This window comes from Cyprinus carpio, chromosome B5, assembly GCF_018340385.1.
Source record: "Cyprinus carpio isolate SPL01 chromosome B5, ASM1834038v1, whole genome shotgun sequence".
NCBI lineage: Eukaryota > Metazoa > Chordata > Actinopteri > Cypriniformes > Cyprinidae > Cyprinus > Cyprinus carpio.
The window spans coordinates 2,108,506-2,127,112 of NC_056601.1; the positions used below are offsets into that span (position 1 = coordinate 2,108,506).

Below are 18,607 nucleotides of genomic sequence, written 5' to 3' on the forward strand. Positions count from 1 at the left end.
AATTTCCATTTTAAGCAATCAAACCGTTTATTTTCTGTTGTGTGCGATTTCTATCCTGGTGGCTGACACTTCTTTGACGAAGCACTCCTGTTATATTAAACACTGAGTCACATGGAAAGTTGCTTGCCATCTTTTTAGCAAAGAAATGGCCAACGCAAAAACTTTTCCCATCAGAACTGTGTGTCTCCTGATCGGTCATTTGAATAATATTTAAAAAAACTGTGAAAAAAAAGAGAAACTTGAGCACAAGTGGAGGTGGTGTTGCCATGGCAGTGCTTTTCTTCACAGGCAGTGGCTCTTCAAGCTGTCCGTCAAACGGAAATCTCATATGTAGTCCCACCCACTCCTGTGACCTTTTTGACATTGGTGTGTCTGCTGGGAGTTCCAGAAGGAGTCCCTAGATGGCAGTCACGTGCTTGGCCCTTTAGTTGCCCGTTGACTTTACCCTGACAGAGGTCCTCTCTATGTGGAGAAATATCAAAAAACAGGAAGACATATGTGAAGTGGTTGCTTTCCAACTGTATGGTGAACTGTTATCCTTATCCGTCCTTCTTTAGAAAGGAAGAGATTCAAACGTACTACATGGACTGAAATGTTACAAATGAGTTCATGAAGAAGAAGAGGACAGTATTAAAGAGTGATGGAAGGGATTGTATAATTGAGATAATAATACAGGACTCAAAAATAAGGAGTCATTTCAGGGCCAGTTAAAAAAAACAGGCACTTGTCCACAAATTATGCCTCGCAAAGATTTGCAAAGATAATCTTTTTTATGATACTGTATTTTCTTTCTTTCTTTTTTTTTTTTTTTTTTGCTATGTCATGCTTTCTTGTGTTTTACTTGCATTTTGTTATCATTATGCCTTCTTTACCTTTTTTCTTCTCTCTTTTTTTATTTTTACAATTAGTGTAATTAAAAAATATACAAATATTTCTATATTATTTCTAGTAAAAAAAAACAAAAACATTTAAAAAACATTGCTAAAAATAAAAACGGATGATTATTTTTGATGGGATCTATAAAAATGTGGGCATGGAAAGTAAAAAAACAAATCAAACAAAAAAAATCCTTTCTGTTGAGTCCTGTAATAAATCATAATTTTAAAGACAATCATGCAGTCTGTTGTTAGTCATTTGTAAAATAATCAAGTCAAAGAAAAATACTGTGTGTAAAGTGATTAAAAAGCATTATTTAAGCATAAAAAGCAACACAAACAAGAGATAAATGGATATCAAATCACAATTACTGTATATTACACTGAATTCTGACACCATTTATGAGATTACAATGATGCAATAAAATGTACAGTATGCCAGAAGTACATGCCATGCAAAGTGTCATAAATTATCTCATGAATGAACAGGCAGGCAAAAATGAAAATGGGGGAAAAGCAAACAAAAAAAGACATTTATTTGGCTAACAGATATATAATCACAACATTTTTGTTTTCATCTTGTAACCGTATATATTCTAAATAACAATAATGACAAAATTGATTTATTAAAGTACAAAAAAGCAGTACTCAGAAATGAACAGATAAACATGACACAACAGAAATCCCGCCGGATCAGAGCGTCTATACACCACGTCCTTTTCTGATTGGTTTAAAGTGGATGCGTCATGTGTCATACCTTGTACCAAGATGCGGCGAGTCTGCCCTCTCCAGGGCGCTAATGAAGGCCACCTTCTGATGCGTGTATGTCGGGGAACGGGGCACAGCTGTTGGGGAGTGGTGTGTTTGGCGCACCGGAGAGCGATACTGGCGCTCGGCTGTCCGGCTCACACCGCCTGCATCCGTGTGGAGGGACGTCGTGGAAGTCCTCGGCGCTCTGGAGAGCGAGGATGCAGAGGAACGCAGAACGGGTGTTCGGGGAGCGTATCCCACCACCCCGACTCCCATCAAGTTATCCCGAGAGCCGCACACAGGAGGAGTGGGCTCTCGGGATCCGGGGCCTCTGGGGCCAGGTGGGAGTCCGTAGGCGGCTCCGCTGCAGGTGTCAAATACACCCGAATCGTTGGCGTAGGCTTGAGCGTGCCGATGCATGAGTTTCTCCCTCTCCTCGAGCTCCTTCCTCTCCTGGATGGAAGCCATGATGGTTTTGGAGAGGTTGTCGTAGCGGACGGGCGAGGGATCTCGGTCTCTTGAGAGCGGCGACTGCCGCCCGTACATCGCTCCGACGTGCACAGGACTATAGGATGGGGGGCCGATGTGCCGCTGAAGCTCGGGCCCTCGTACATGGCACATTTTAGTGGGCAGATAAGGTGAATGAAAACCCATAGAGGGCACTCCTGGGTGAGCGGCGCACTCACCCACAGACGGCGTTACGCTGGGGGTTAGCAGGCTGTCGTAGGATAGGCTGCCATTGCGGCCCGATAACGTCCCAGGGGAGAAGACTCCTTTGTGAGGGGTGGAAGTGACCGTTTCTGGTTTGCTGCCACCCAGTGGCATCTGGTCGGCCCCGTTCACTCCCTGCTTCAGACTGAAAGAACGAGACGTCGTGCTGAAGGAGTCCAGCTGGAAAGGGGAGGACTGGTATGTTCGGTGAAGAGGAGTGCTGCGGTAGTCTGGCATATCCAGATTCGGCTCGGAGCGGTAATCGTGACCTCTCTCCTCCAAAACGGCAGAGGGCTTACCGTTCTCAGACATTACAATCTGTAATCAACAGCATTCAAAAAATTATATTATATTATAATATTTTATATTATATTATATTATATTATTGTTGTTCAAAAGTTTGGGGTGCACAAAAAAAATACTACAGTAATTTATAGTAGTGCTTTTGAACCTTGCTATAGTAAAGTGTATTATACTGTATATATTATAGTATTTACAACACTTTGTTAAAGAATGCTACAGCAAACTGATAAAATGTAGTATACTTTAGTTTTTACCACAATAAACTGTAGTGTATTGTAGTATAATATACCCTATAGTTGTAGAAAGCTATTGGGTAAAGTAATTTGTTTATATTACTATAGTTGTTATATTACCACGGCAACTATAGAATTACCACAACAAATTAATTCAAGTTCTTTACTATAGTATGGACACTTTAGTATTTACTCTAAATAACTATAGTTTTTTTTTTATGTGGGTGAGTAACTCAAGAAATTAATTCTTTAAACTTCCATTCAGCAAGGATGCATTAAATTGATCAAATGCATGACTATCAAGATATTTCTGTTAAATAAATGCTGTTTTTTTTTCCATTTTTTTATTTTTGAAAAGAATCCTGAAAAAATATATATCAGTGTTTTCCACAAAAAATATTTATTAAAAATATTAGAATGATTTCTGAATGATCGTGTGACCCTGAAGACTGGAGTAGTGATGCTGAAAATGTTGTTTCGCCATCACAGGAATAAATTTCGTTATAAAATATATAACAGTTATTATTTTAACTGATAATATTATTTCGCAATATTACTGTTTTGACTGTGTTTGTGATTAAATAAATGCAGAACAAATCTTACAGACCCAAACTTTTGAACAGCAGTGTATATTCAGAAATCATTGTTTTAGTCTGTCGCTCCCACCTTCTCTCCGGTTGCGTGATAGTGCACTTTAGGCATGGTGCCGAAGGAAGGTCGGTATTTGAACATGGCTGGGGTGGATGGATTGGTGGGTTTGCTGGACAGGGAACTCTCTAGAAAATGTGACACAGATGAAATGAATGACTCGACAGTGCTGCAATATGATGCAGCACCAGATGGCAGCAGAAGTGCAGTTAAGAAAAAGACAATTCAACAACCTGCTAAAGGAGCCACTGAAAACACAGGCTTTTAAATAATTAGGAAAACTATTTTATGATAATCACATGATGTTTAAACGATAATTTATAATAATGGATCTCACCCTGGACCACAAAACCAGTCTTTAGTGTCAATTTTTCAAAATTGAGATTCATAAATCATCTGAAAGCTGAATAAATAAGCTTTTTATTGATGTATGGTTTGTTAGGAGGACAATATTTGGTTGAGATGCAACTATTTGAAAATCTGGAATCTGAGGGTGCAAAAAAATCTAAATATTGAGAAAATCTCCTTTACAGTTGTACAAATGAAGTTCTTAGCAATGCATATTACTAATCAAAAATTAAGTTTTGATATATTTACTGTAGGAAATTTACTAAATATCTTCATGGAACATGATCTTTACTTAATATCCTAATGATTTTTGGCATAAAAGAAAAATCAATAATTTTGAACCATACAGTGCATTTTTTGGTTATTGCAACAAATATACCCCAGCGACTTAAGACTGCTTTTGTGCTCCAGGGTCACATACACGTTTGAATACAGAGAGTAAATAATCACAAATACAAAAATTGTGTACATTGCTTTAAAATTCATGTTTGTTTGTGTTACTTGCCTTCGCTGGAGGTGAGTTGACTCTTGAGCTGGTTGTAGCGATCTGCTTTGGGCGGCAGAGGTGGTTGTGTATCTATACTTTTATCATCCACACCATCCAGGCTGGTCTTAGACTAAAGCACAAGAAAAATCCATTTATTTTGGGTATCTTGATTTAGGCAGAATTATTAAAACTATTCCTTTAAAAACAACTGAAATAACTGAAATGATTAAACGCCATTGAAATTCCAGGTTGTGAGTTTTGCGGACTCACTTTGCTTCGTAGGATGCTACTATGGATACCATTATCACTGACTTTTACACTGACGTGCTGGTTAGAGAGGTCAGGGCGGAGGAACGGTGGTTTCAGAGTGATGGGAAGTTTCTTCTTGGGATCAGAGATGTACCTGTACAGCAGAAACAGTTGACATGATGCATGCATGAATTTATTATTATTATTTTTATTTTTTTTAGAAAAAGCATGTAAGTTCATGGGTCAGACTTAGTGTGTAGCACAACCACATGTAGGTTATCAAATGCTTAAAAATAGTTGACATAACTGTGTCATCATTTACTCATGTGCATGTTGATTCAAAACCACATGACTGCTGAGGAACATAAAAGATTCTGATTCCACTGAAAAGTTTAGGGTCAGAATTATTATTTTTTGATCTATTTATTTTATTAGTATTTTTAAAGAAAGTATTACTTTTATCCAGCAAGGACGCATTCTATTTCTCAAAAGTGACAGACATTTTATATGGTTATACAAAAATTTTTTTTTTAATTAATTTTTGTTTTTTTGAATTTTTTGTTAAGAAAATGTGTAACCCTGAAAAAATATGCATCACATTTTTCACAAAATTATTAAACAGCACAATACTTTTCAACATTAACAATTATAAGAGATGTATTCTGAGCACCAAATCAGCATATTAGAATGATTATTGATTGAAAATTTAATGTTTTTTTGTTTGGTTTTAACTATTTCTATACTTCTGATTCAAGGAATGACGTAAATAGTCTTGTGGAAAAAAAAAAGTTTACAGCAACTTTCTTTTGTTCTGCTTTGGCCTCACAAAGGCTGTCCTCTGTTATTTCTAAAGATGCCTTCACTAGTCTTACCAAGACATTAACCTTGGCTCTAATCAGTGTTTATACGGCAATCACTTTCTCTTTCCATTGTTTCACAACCTGATTCAAATCTTCAGTACTGTACGCTTTTCCTGCTCAGAGTGTCATAAAACAGGCAAGAAAAACAGGACACAATCTACCTTCCTATGGACCCCATTCTTCTCAAACCCCTCCAGACTGTCTGCTCTGATAAACAACCTCTTTTTCACCTCTGTCTGCCGTTTAGAAGTATCACAGTAATTGTTAAAGGCTGTTATATTTCAAACCATATTTTCTTCTTGGATCATTGAGTTTACACACACACACACACACACACACACACACACACACACACACACACACACACACACACACACACACACACACACACACACACACACACACACACACACACGACCGGGAACCACAAAACCAGTCATAAGGGACAATTTTTTGAAAATTGAGATTTATATATCATCTGAAAGCTATAAGCTTTTTATTGATGTATGGTTTGTTAGGAGGACAATATTTGGCTGAGATACAACTATTTGAAAATCTGGAATCTGAGGGTGCAAAAAAAATCGAAATATTGAGAAAATCACCTTTAATATACAGTATTTTTATATAAAATGCAATTTATTCCTCTGATGGCAATGGTTAAGTTTCAGCAGCCATTACTGCGGAATTCAGTGTCACATGATCCTATATATACAGTATAATGCTGATTTGCTGCCCCCAAAAAAATCTTATTATTATTAGTGTTGAAAACAGTTATGCTGCTTCATATTTTTGTACATACTGAGATTCTATTTTTTTTTTCATGATTAGAAAGTTAAAAAACATCATTTAATTGAAAGTGATTAATTAATTAATGTATGTCTCCATATGGGCATCAGCTGCAATTGCCATTATTTTCTAATTTTGCTCAAGACCGATTGATATCATATCACAGGTCTTTTGTAGCATTTGCCAAAGCGTAATGTTCACGGAATCCTGTCTGTTTTGCAAATTTAAAATAACACAATCTAATGTAAATTCAAGTGAAAAGAAACCGTCTGTTCCAAAATGAGCGAAAGATAGCTGTCAAGTGCCAGGAACCAGCTGTCAGGGGCCGAGGAAACACACCCTGCCTGGTGTTACGACTCGCTTTCACACATTTCTGGTATGTGTGTGTATTTGCGACTATCACTGATTATAAACATGAATATATATGTGTGTGTGTGTGTGTGTGGAAGCCAGTTTTTTCTTTACCTAGGAGCAAGTGGACTGCATAAGACGTGTTTCACATTACCACAGCAACCCCGAGTGAATGGATTCACTCCTCCTCGGAACTTTCCTGTCACCTGAGAACAGAGAGAGAGAGAGACACAGAGAGAGAGAGAGAGAGAAAGAGAGAGAGAGAGAGAGAGAGAGAGAGAGAGAGAGAAAGAGAGAGAGAGAGAGAGAGAGAGAGAGAGAGAGAATCCTACTTTGAGCAAACTGAAGAGAGTGGAAAACAACTGTCCTTGACCCACAGGACCATAATGAACCGCAATGAAAATACCAGGCTTTGTAACAGATGTCGTGCGCGAACAACAGAAGGCAATCAAGTTGGAAAGACATCAAGGTGATTCTGAGTGGGTGTGCAACATGTGAGCACAGTTCTGCCTCTACAAGTGCGCATGTTGTTACACAAACCAGATTAACATATTTAGTGGTGGGTAATTTGGTTCACCTGCTCGTTTGTGGTTCGTCCTCTGGCTACCAGAACCATGTGGAACCCAGTGAGGCCCATAACAGGGATGAAAAACAGGCCAGTCACACACATGACCACTAGACTGGACAGCAGGAAAGTCAAGGAGCCTGAAGAGAAATGCTGCACGAAGATACAGAATCCTAATTAGAATCCTATTGATTTTTAATACATAGATAAGTAGTGCAGGATTTTGAGCCAATGTGATCTCACTGTGGGCGGGGCCTCCTGTCATAAATATTAGATATTAGGTTAAAAGAAATTTCAAATTTGAAATGTTGCCTTGCCAACTGGCTGAAATAAGTTGAATCTAAAATACTAAAATTACTAAAACTTTAAACTGAAATAAAAATAAAAGGTACACAGACATATTTTTAAAAGAAACTCAAAAAATTTAAAACTAAATTAAAAATCTGAAATAAAAAAAATATAAATATTAGATATTAGACTAAAAGAAAATTAGAATTAACTGAAATAAAATTTCAAAAACTAAAACTTACAAAAAGACAAAAGCACAAAAATTTGCTAAAACTACAAATATAAAAATAAAATGTAATTTATGTTCGTTAATGGTAATATAGTTGCTCACTGTTAGTTTGTTAATTCAGAATGCATTAACTGTTAACAAGCACAACTGTTGATTTTAATAATGCATTAGTAAATGTTGAAATCAACATTAACTAAGATTAATAAACGCTGAGGAACTATTCTTAGTTCATGTTAATTTAAGTATTTAACTAATATTGTAAAGTGTTACCAATATTAATCTAAATTCTGTCCAGGTTTATTGTGTTACTTTCAGTAAAATGTGTTTTTTTTATATTCAGTATCATTAAAATTCTTAAATTAAAATAAAAAGTTACTTTATATTATTTAATAAAATAATAAATTATCGTTACAAAGAATTTTCGGTTTCAGGCCAGAATTTTCATTTCAGTGCATCCCTAGTTATTTCTGACCAGGAACTGCGTACTGTGGAAGGATACGTCACTGTTGTGTGAAGCGCACTCAGCCTCTCAAGGTGATGTAAGACGAACAGCAGGCCAAAGGAAAACACTCCCATCATGTGAACACTTAGAGACAGCAGGAACAAGAAGAAATATCGGTAATTCCTCCGGCCGATGCAGTTGTTCACCCATGGACAGTGGTGGTCAAACTCCTACAGTGAGAAGAAAAGTGTGTGTGAGAACCAGCGTTGTGATGATTTTATATTACACAGGATATATGTGTTTTATGCACCTCACCTCCACACAGTTGTCACACACACTGCAGTGTGAGCAGCGCGGAGGTCTGTAGAAGTGGCACGTGGCACACCACTTCATCCGCACCTGAATTCCCTTTATCTCCACGTTTTTATAAAGCGGAGCTCGGAAGTCATCGTCTTTGTCTTCGTCCTCATCCGCTGGGAAACAGACATTTCAACATGCACATCAGCGTTGTGTGTGACGTGTCTGAGACAGAGAGACCTACACTACAACTGGATCATACCTCTGGGAAAGACTCCAGGATCCATGAAGGTGGCCATGCTGAAGTTGGCCAACACGAAGAGGAAGACGATGCCATTGTATAGAGGCACAGCGGGTGAGATGGCCTTGGTTAACCACGGACACCTGAGAGCATACAAGAGAAACACAAGAAAGATGATACAGCTCACAAGAGTATCTCAGAATGATCATTTTTCAGCCTGTGAAATTATATCAGAAGAACATTTGTGTTCTTTTTTTTTTCCAACAGAAAGATTCATGCAAACTTGTGAAGCTTATTGCTGAATAAATTAAAATCAAATGTGTGCAGTTACTATAGTGACAGACTGAATAATCTGCAAACATTAGGATATATCTGAATGATAACTATGCCTGCCGATTAACAGAAATATTAATTTCCCCTTGGCTCAGTTAAAAACAAAATATATATTATTAAATTATCGTTACAACAAAATGGCATTTTGCACAAATGAAATAACAACAGGACTAATAACTACAACTATCTACAAATAATTGTTTTTCACAAATGAAATGACAACAAAATAATATATCTAAATAAAAAATAGAATATATAATATAAATCTAACATATTATATATAATAAAGTTATATATATATATATATATATATATATATATATATATAAATAAAATGTACATTGTCATATTTTGTTTCTATTATTATTATTATTATTATTATTATTATTATTACTACTACTATTGTTGTTGTTATTGTTGTCTCTTCTGCAACACATTAAATTGTTTCAATAATAATAATAATAATAATAATAATAATAATAATAGTCAATAACAATATTTATTATTTTTCAATCATTATTATTATAAACATTTGTTATTTACAGATCCTGCATTAACTCAATTTTAATAATATCATAAAAATACAGATATTGCTGTTGGCAATTACACAAACCTATACTGATCGACCACTACTTCACACTGATTTGTTGAACTCTAAAGAGGTGCGTGGCAATGTTTAATGGGTAAACTGCAACTACTGGTGACCCATCCACGGCTAGCCGTCCTATAACAGCTTTAACTGGACTCTGCTCAGGTTTTATTTAAGATTGGTTAACAGGCAGAGCCGAGCTTCTAAATCTGCACTCCTATTGGAGTCTATTACATTTCTTCTAGTCTTGCAGAACAGGACTTTCTCTGGCCAAGAACCGCCCACCCAGACAGGAGGACACCATCTGATCGACATGCAAAGTGACCAAGCACATTTATTTTAGTTTCTGCATGTCATTTAGAGGCAGATAAATCTATAAAGCATTCATAGTATGACCACTGTGTGACCATCTAAACCATTACATAATGAAGCAACAAGCCACTCAAAGTCATGTTTTACAGTGATTTTACCAGATGAATTTCATAAAGCCAGCACGGTTCAACAAATAAGTGCATTTAATCATAGTAACAATTACAATAATGGAAATATTGTTTAAAGTAATACAGTCCATTAGCCTAACTGCAGACATTTATAGTTGCCAAGCAACTGTTATATCGGCTATTCCAAAGCAGCTTCGAACACACCTCATCCAATCAGATTTTAAAGCTAGAATGATCCACAACTCTCTAATTCCTCCTGCTACGTCTATTCTCTCTCTGCAGGCCGCAGATCACGCTACTATTCTCTCAACCCTGAGGGAGAAGCACTAGCTCATACTCCGTCTGCACCGGAGGAAGGTGAAGTCTGTCACCTTTATCTCTCTGAAGTGACTCAACACACTCGTTTCAGTTTTCTATTCAGTTTGTTGTTTTCTTCATTTTAATCAGAGATGGCAGACCAGAGAATACAAAGCAGTAATGAAGAATGATAAAGAGGCCTCAGACACAACAGAACAGAGTAACCACTCCTTCATGTGTAATCCAATCACAAACAGACGACCTCAGAATCAATCCATGCTGTGGGCGAAGAAATAAATGCCAGTTTTATCGGCCGCATGAACATCACCTTGGGGGTAAACAAGAACGTCAGGGAAATTACGGAATAAATACACTGCCTGTGAAATGCAATAACCCTTGATCTGTAAGCGTCTTGCTTGTGATGTTCTACAAAACAACAAGTTTTAAAACACTTTTTTCTTACTGCTGAAATCTAGATCATTTACTGTGAAATCCATTTTCTCTCCAGTACATCACCAGTGTAAGCTCCATTGTGAAAGCTTCTTGTCAATGTAGTCCATAGTTACAATAAACATTTATCTTGACTTTATCTTGTGGTTATTTTTGGAAAAACAGTAGGGGGCGTTTTCCTCCACTCCACCCTATCTTACTGCTTTAATAAAACGGTTACAACACAATACAAATATTAAAACCAAAAATGCATGGCCTGATGGTTAGAGAGTTTGACTCCTAACCCTAAGGTTGTGGGTTCGAGTCTCGGGCCGGCAATACCACGACTGAGGTGTCCTTGAGCAAGGCACTGAACCCCCAGCTGCTCCCCGGGCGCCGCAGCATAAATGGTTGCCCACTGCTCCGGGTGTGTGTTCACGGTGTGTGTGTGTTCACTGCTGTGTGTGTGTGCACTTTGGATGGGTTAAATGCAGAGCACGAATTCTGAGTATGGGTCACCATACTTGGCTGTATGTCACGTCACGTCAACTAGCTGCCCCTTAAAACCAGCAAACCCTATGTTAGAAGGCTGTATCTTAAATCACGCTTTTACACTCTAGCATACACAAGCCCCTTATTTTAGTGTAAATTACACAGGCATTTTAACAACCCAAGGGCTGAGCTGGAGGGGTGTATATAAGGTTTAATTTAGGCCATTCCCTGCAGTGTGCCTAACGCCTCGCTGCTACAAATATTAGCATATCTGTGCCAGAGGCAGTCGCTCTAAGGAGCCATCTATCCGTGAGGATTATAATATGCCGACGAGATCAATATAGATAAAAGAAACAACCCCGTCAACAACAGCTTTAGGGAGCACAAAACTTTTAAACCGGTGCTAGTCAATTCATAACACTCTGATTGTGAGATAAACAGAACATACATTCAAACATGCTAAAAAACATGCAGAAAAAAGATAGAGAGAGAGACAGACATCACAACCCCAACAAATCTAGTCATTTAATAGATGGAGCAATAATTAGAATATAAATCATATAAATTATAAAGCTATTTATTGGTGGCGCTTGATATGACACCTACAGCTGTAAAATAAATTAACATAAAATAAAAAAAATTAAAAAAATAATTTTATATAATTGAATAATTATTAAATAAATAAATCTTGCAGAGAAACTATTTATTAGTGGTGCTGGAGAAGACAATTATCGCAATAACTATGTTCAAAATAAAAATAAAATAAAATAAAATAAAATAAAATAAAATAAAATAAAATAAAAATAAAATAAATAAAATAAAATAAAATAAAATAAAATAAAATAAAATAAAATAAAATAAAATAAAATAAAATAAAACTGTGCAGGGAATAAGAGTGGGACAACAAATGATTGTGCTGAAAATGCAACATCAACGCTTGGTATATGCTTTTTCTGCATTTTTTTTGTCCTCATATTTACTGCATGGATGCCATCTTACGCCTGCAGAGATAAGGTAGTTGAATTCACACACCTCTATTCTCATTTTTCCCCATTTCACTTCACTGCTTAAGTTATTTCAAAGCACTATGGGCCAATTAGCGAACCATAGGAGTCCTGTATCTACAATAAACAATGCTTCATTAATCAACGTGTGTGAAATCTACATGATTTATAACGGAGCAGAGCAGTCCAGAAAAAAGGAAGATGGTGATGGGCTTGAACACAGGAGATCATTAATCATCAGACAGAAGCTTACTGAGGGAATGTTGAGGCGCTAACGTTGTGTGGTGAACAGATCCACCCTGGAGCTTCTGACAACAGAGAAATGAAACGCGTTATTCATTAGAAGGACTTCCCGTACAACCGCCCTAAAAGAAAAATGTTTGCCCTACATTTTCCTCATTAGAATCTTATGAAAGTAAATGAGCACTCCTGACAGCAAGGTAGTGTGTGCATTTGGCATGTGTGAGTACACACACTGGGTCCAAAATGAACACTGGCTGAGATTCAGATGGAGGTAAAATTGTGATATTAATGGTGAATTTTTTTTTTTTTAGGATTTGCAACTTAAACGGTTTAATGGAACAATTCACCCAATAATTAAGATTTGCTGAAAATGAATTCAACCTTAGGCCATCCAAGATGTAGATGAATTGGTTTGTTAATAGGAACTGTTTATAGGAACAGATTTGGAGAAACATTATTGTACATCACTTGCTCACCAATGAATCCTCTGGAGTGAATGGGTGCCGTCAGAATGAGAGTCCAAACAGCTGATAAATACATCACAGTGATCCAAAAGTATTCAACACATTTCCAAAAGCTGCATGTTTTTAATAAACAATTCCATCATCAAGATGTTTTTAACTTCAAACCATTGTTTCTGGTTAAAATATGAGTCCTCTGTCCATAATATTGCTTTCTCCAGTGAAAAAGTCATCTCGTCTGAATCAGGAGCAAAATACGCACAGATCAAGTTTACAAGCAGAAACAGTCTAAAACAGTTCTTCACTGGAGGAAGCATAATAATGGATTCTGAACTTTTACTTTGGCTAGAAGTGGCGTTTTTTTTACACAGTTTTTCACTTCGAAAGCCATTCATTTATGGACTGCAGTCATGTGAATTACCTGTGGATTATTGTGATGTTTTTATCAGCTGTTTGGACTCTCATTCTGACGGCACCCATTCACTACAGAGGATCCATTAGTGAGCAAGTGATGTACAATAATGTTACATTTCTCCAAATCTGTTCCAATTAAGAAACAAACCCATCTACATCTTGGATGGCATTTTCAGCAAATTCTCATTTTTTGAGTGAACTATCCCTTTAAAGGTGTTTTCTACGACTGCCAAAATGCATAAAATGTATCATTCTTCCCTTCCACGTTAATTTTCTTATACAAAACTGAATTTTTAAGTTTAAATTAATATAATGTGTCTTCAGCATATATTTGAAAATAAGTTTAAACAAATATTTACCTTCAAAGTGTTTACAACACATTTGTGGCTCAGAAAATGTTGATAATGTCAATTAATCCGCCATTGTCAACAATGTTAATTTGGAACCAGCGTGCACACAAAGACTATCTTCCCATTTCTAATCCAAGTTTGTCTAAGACAGGGTGCTTGGTTTCAACAGTATTTGCCAACTCATTCGCTGAGACCCACAGGATCTCAAGATATTCCTCCAAACCTCCAGCAAAACACATTCACACACACGGACACCAATAACCAATTATCCTATCATGCCGCTTACAATTGCCTTAATCGGGTATTTGCTGTATCCCAGCACAGGACTGATTTAGCTATGATAATGCCTCACAGGATTTAATTGGGTCCCCAAAATCAAGCATTCAAGACATCAAAAGCTTTACAGGGAAAAGACCAGATCTGTGGTGCAGTGCACATGATCAAGACATGTAAGAGCTCATAGGGACTCCAAAATGAGACATGCACCAATCCCATATACCCTCTTCCACTCCTACTTTACTGTCTACACTCCACTTTCTTTCTATGACCCCAAACTAATCTAAGTTTTTCATGTTTTTGAAAGAACTCTCTTATGATCACCATCATATTGTGAATTATTATTACAATTTAAAACTTTTTTTTAAATATATATTTACAAATGTAATTTATTCCTTTAATGGCAAAGCTAAAAAAATTTTTAGCAGCCATTACTACAGTCTTTGGAGTCACAAAATCCGTCATTATGCTGATTTGCTGCTTAAGAAACATTTCTTATTATTAACAATGTTGAAAACAAATGTGGTGCTTAATATTTTTGAGATACGTTTCGCTCATTAAAAAAATTCTACTGATCCCAGGCGATTTGAGTGATAGTGAGTTTATATACAGTATGTGCATCTAACATCTCAAAAACTACTTGAACAAACACTGATATCCACAGTTACCTCTTGATTGTAAAATTCATTTTGATTGATGAACTCATTTTTTTACAGTGCATCTTCTCTGAGATTCTGAATACACAAACTTATAAGCAAGATGCATTGAGAAACACAAACACAGATCAATCCCATATTAACCCACCGGCAGTCACGTCTCCCCCCCACACTACCAGATTAAAGCATCAGTCAAAACACAGCCGAAGGGAGATATGCTGCCACAGATACAGCTGCAGAGCTGTGAACACAAGTCCAAACTTACTACCAGCATAATCTCACCCATCTAAAAACAACATGCACAAGACCACATGGTACTCGATGGGCATTATGGGATGTGATCCACATCAAAGAGATTATCTTCACCGCTAGCCCTTTAAACAATTTAATACTCAGAGTGAAAAGCAGCATAAATAAAAGCCTCACAAAGCCGGTCTATTAATCACGCTCTGAAAGGACAATAGAAGAGATGACATCTCGCTCTTTCCTCATATAGATCTGCTTAAAACAGTAGAATACCCCCAACAACAGCAGCTTAAACGGATCTGAGCTAAACAGAGGGCTAACCTTGAACACCAAGCGATCTAGAGCGAGATAAATAAGACCGGGTCAGATTTAGCCCTGAGGGAATCTGTCCCCAAACATCTTCACCACTGTTCGCAGAAGCCTCTGTAAATACCTTGACGCCGTCATATCCTTGTAGACTCAAAACAAGTTTATACATACATCCACAGGTGTGCCGCACAAACACACACACTGCTAAGTTGTGTCCTGACAGTGCATATCTGCATGGCAGTTGTTGCCTAACCTCATACACATTCCTTACCACGCGTATTTTAAGGCCAGACTGCAGCTGCTGTGGTTACATGCGTGGCAGAAAAAAAAAGTCCAGGCTGAACATGCTGTTCTTTTGGACTTTTCTATCCTGACAAAAAAAGTATCACTCTTTACATGAAAATATGAAGCAGCACATCTGTTTTCAAACATTGATGATAATAAGAAATGTTTCTTGAGCACCAAATCAGCATACTGGAATAATTTCTGAAGGATCACGTGACACTGAAGACAGCTGACAGAGCAGTTGACAAAAAAAAATACATATATCTGGTTTTGGAGAAACTACATTTTTAATAGTTAACAACATAAAATAACAATTCATCAGTTTGACTGACAGGCAATCTGACCCATCATAATGCTGAATCCGCCAATTTTCCAACAAACAAATCAGACAGGAGTGTTAACAGACTTCAACTTAAAAAAATGGTGTGTATTGATGTCTTTCCGCGGTTGACAACATACCTTCTGGTGTTCATTCATGCTTATTCCATGCTATAAATAGTAGTAAATATGAAGAGATGATCTTTTGTTTGTTTATTTTTATTTGGTGCTAAAGCTATTTGTGAGGAAGAGTTTAAGAGCCACAATACGGTATTTATTGTTTGAATTTCTTTAAAAAATTACAAAATTTGAAAGCAGTTTTTCCCATACATTGATATATTTGTGGCGGCCCACCAGAATATCAACATTAACTGCCACAAATAGATTTGACTTCGTTGAATAAACATGAGCTCTGCACGTTTCAAAGTCAAATTGAATGTATCTTTGCAGGGCACAGACTATCTTTAGAAAAGTTTCAATGTTATTTTAATTTAATGTTTCCTATAATGACTGATAATGTAGTGGTTATGTTTTGATAACAGCCGTTACCTGGGAAACCACTATTTCTGATGCTCCTAAAGCGCCTCCTGCTGGCTGAGAATGAATGTGCTGTTTTATATATATATCCTATATTTCCCCAGGGGCAAGTGCCACCACACACTGAGTGTAAGTCTGTGGGAAACACTGTGAAAGCTTTGTTTTACACCAAAAGTAACCTGCTCTGTCTTGTCTGTTGGTGCGTTGTTAGTGTCCTCTTTGCTCCGCGTTGTATTTTTTTTTCCGCGTGAGAGCAATGCGGCTTGTCAGATGTAGCAACAGTAGGAGGCAGGTCTTTGTGAAGGGTCAATTGTTTTTGTCAATAATCACATTCTAGCAAAACAGTTGAGTGAATGATTCAATCACTCAACCCATAACACACAAAAAAGACGCTCACATGCATGCCACTTACTGGTGTCAGAAATGGTCACTGAAGAAATCAGAACAAATATCTCTGGTGCACTGACTGAAAAGATAAGTAATCGGCACAAATCCAAATCCTCAGCACACATGACACACCAGAGATAAGAATAAAGCCCCATCCATTCTTGTAACACCTAGGCATTTAGATGGGCTTGGAGAATGACCCAGATGGAGTAGCTGCCAAGTACTGGGACTTAATATCTCCTTTCTCCTTGACCATAAGAGGCAACCTATTTATTTGTGTGTCCTCTACACACATTTGCACACAAACACGAATGTGCAGACACACGCATCTATCTTCAAACATGTCAGTGAATGGTCCAAGCGGCTGGAAAATAGTCCTCAGCCTTTTTCTAGCCACTTCCTAAACGGAAGTCAAGACAGAATGAGTCTAAGTGAGAGAGGGGAAAAATCTGAACCGTCAAGCACTGTTTACTCAACTGCTGCTTAGTGTCAGACTCAATACAGCTGGGTGTTTGTTAAGAGAAGATAAGGGCTAGGAGACAAAGACCAGCATTTCTATAAACCTGTCCAACAGAATGAAAGAGGTCAAAAGTCACCGATCTGAAAACTGATGTGTGTTCACAACATCTCAACATAACAAACACTACCTAGACATTATACTTTAGTGCCCATGTGGTACGCACACACACACACACACACACACACACACACACACACACACACACACACACACACACACACACACACACACACACAGTGTTATATGGTAATTTTGCAACCATTTTTTCCATCAGGATGATATAAAAGCAACATTCAGACAGGCACATGAGCACCAGGTTATTGTGTCAGATGTATGCAAACCATAATGCCACAGCTCTAATATTAAATATGGCTATAGTTTGGCTCTGTTCTCACAGTGTTTTTGATTAGTGTATGAGTAGGTCTGTTCCCAGATCAGTTCCCACTGAGTTACACAATCATGTTTTGGTGTAGCAGAACTCTCCTTTCCTTCTGATTTACTGTATTTCGCTACATATTAAAAACACAGAATGGGAACAGAATCATTGTGAGCATGTCCGGTGGAAAACAGCAAGATATCACGACACTCGCTATGCATTTGGAACACAAATGTAGCAGAACAGTACATCCTTTGATAAATACAGGTATGGCTGTAATGTTGACAATACATTGTTCACATAGAAACAAAAACGTGCACAAATGCACTATGAATTAAAAAAGATAGCAAGGTTAAAACAAACTCATGATGATGGCTTGGTAATATTACCTTTCTGTCTGTCTGCTCAGACTGATCACAGGCAAACAAGCTCCCAAATTAAATGAGACAATGTTTCTGTATGTAATAAAAAGACTGCAGAAATATATCGCCTGTGATGGCCTGCATTATCAAAGCAGAGGGCATGAGGGAGGGGAGAGAGAGACCCTCAGAACAATGAGGAGCTTTCACAGGCTGAGAGCCGCAAAGAGACACAATAACTCCCTTTACCAATCAGAATCATAAACTACAGAGGGAGGGGACAGAGAGAAATTGTATGAGTTTGTGAATATGCCTATGAACCAAAAGGAAATGCTAGAAAATGAAGTGCTAGGGGAAAAAAAGAAACATCAAACTTGATCTAACTTGATTGCGTAATTGTAGAACGGAAACGCTCTAATGAATAATGTACTCAACAATAGATATATAGAATGATAGAATAATAGAATGTGCTCAGAATCAGACCGATAAAAAACCTGACATAAAGTGGCTTTTCTAGAAACAATGAAATGACAAACATCTGAAGTGTAAAATTCAATGTCAGATGTAACATACAGTGCAAACAGTGTTTTAAGAGACTGGTGGCCTGGTTCCTTATTAAACTG

At 37.2% G+C, this 18,607-nt stretch overlaps 1 protein-coding gene across 3 annotated transcripts in view; it reads right to left on the minus strand.

Annotated features, from left to right (window-relative positions):
• The window catches only part of LOC109093664 (palmitoyltransferase ZDHHC8B), a 57,570-nt gene that overhangs the window by 2,321 nt on the left and 36,642 nt on the right, over positions 1 to 18,607 (minus strand). For 2 of the 3 annotated variants that reach the window (XM_042723565.1, XM_042723566.1), the window contains exons 2-11: positions 8,685 to 8,806; positions 8,441 to 8,598; positions 8,183 to 8,355; positions 7,179 to 7,281; positions 6,716 to 6,807; positions 4,626 to 4,758; positions 4,374 to 4,485; positions 3,539 to 3,648; positions 1,633 to 2,654; positions 1 to 462 (exon numbers count right to left, since the gene is read on the minus strand). The exon at positions 1 to 462 is cut by the window's left edge and continues 2,321 nt beyond it. In XM_042723565.1, coding sequence (XP_042579499.1) covers positions 312 to 462; positions 1,633 to 2,654; positions 3,539 to 3,648; positions 4,374 to 4,485; positions 4,626 to 4,758; positions 6,716 to 6,807; positions 7,179 to 7,281; positions 8,183 to 8,355; positions 8,441 to 8,598; positions 8,685 to 8,806 — 2,176 coding nt within the window. In that variant the 3' untranslated portion in view covers positions 1 to 311. The remainder of the gene's footprint in view (positions 463 to 1,632; positions 2,655 to 3,538; positions 3,649 to 4,373; positions 4,486 to 4,625; positions 4,759 to 6,715; positions 6,808 to 7,178; positions 7,282 to 8,182; positions 8,356 to 8,440; positions 8,599 to 8,684; positions 8,807 to 18,607) is intronic. The other variant, XM_042723567.1, reaches the window with a different exon arrangement.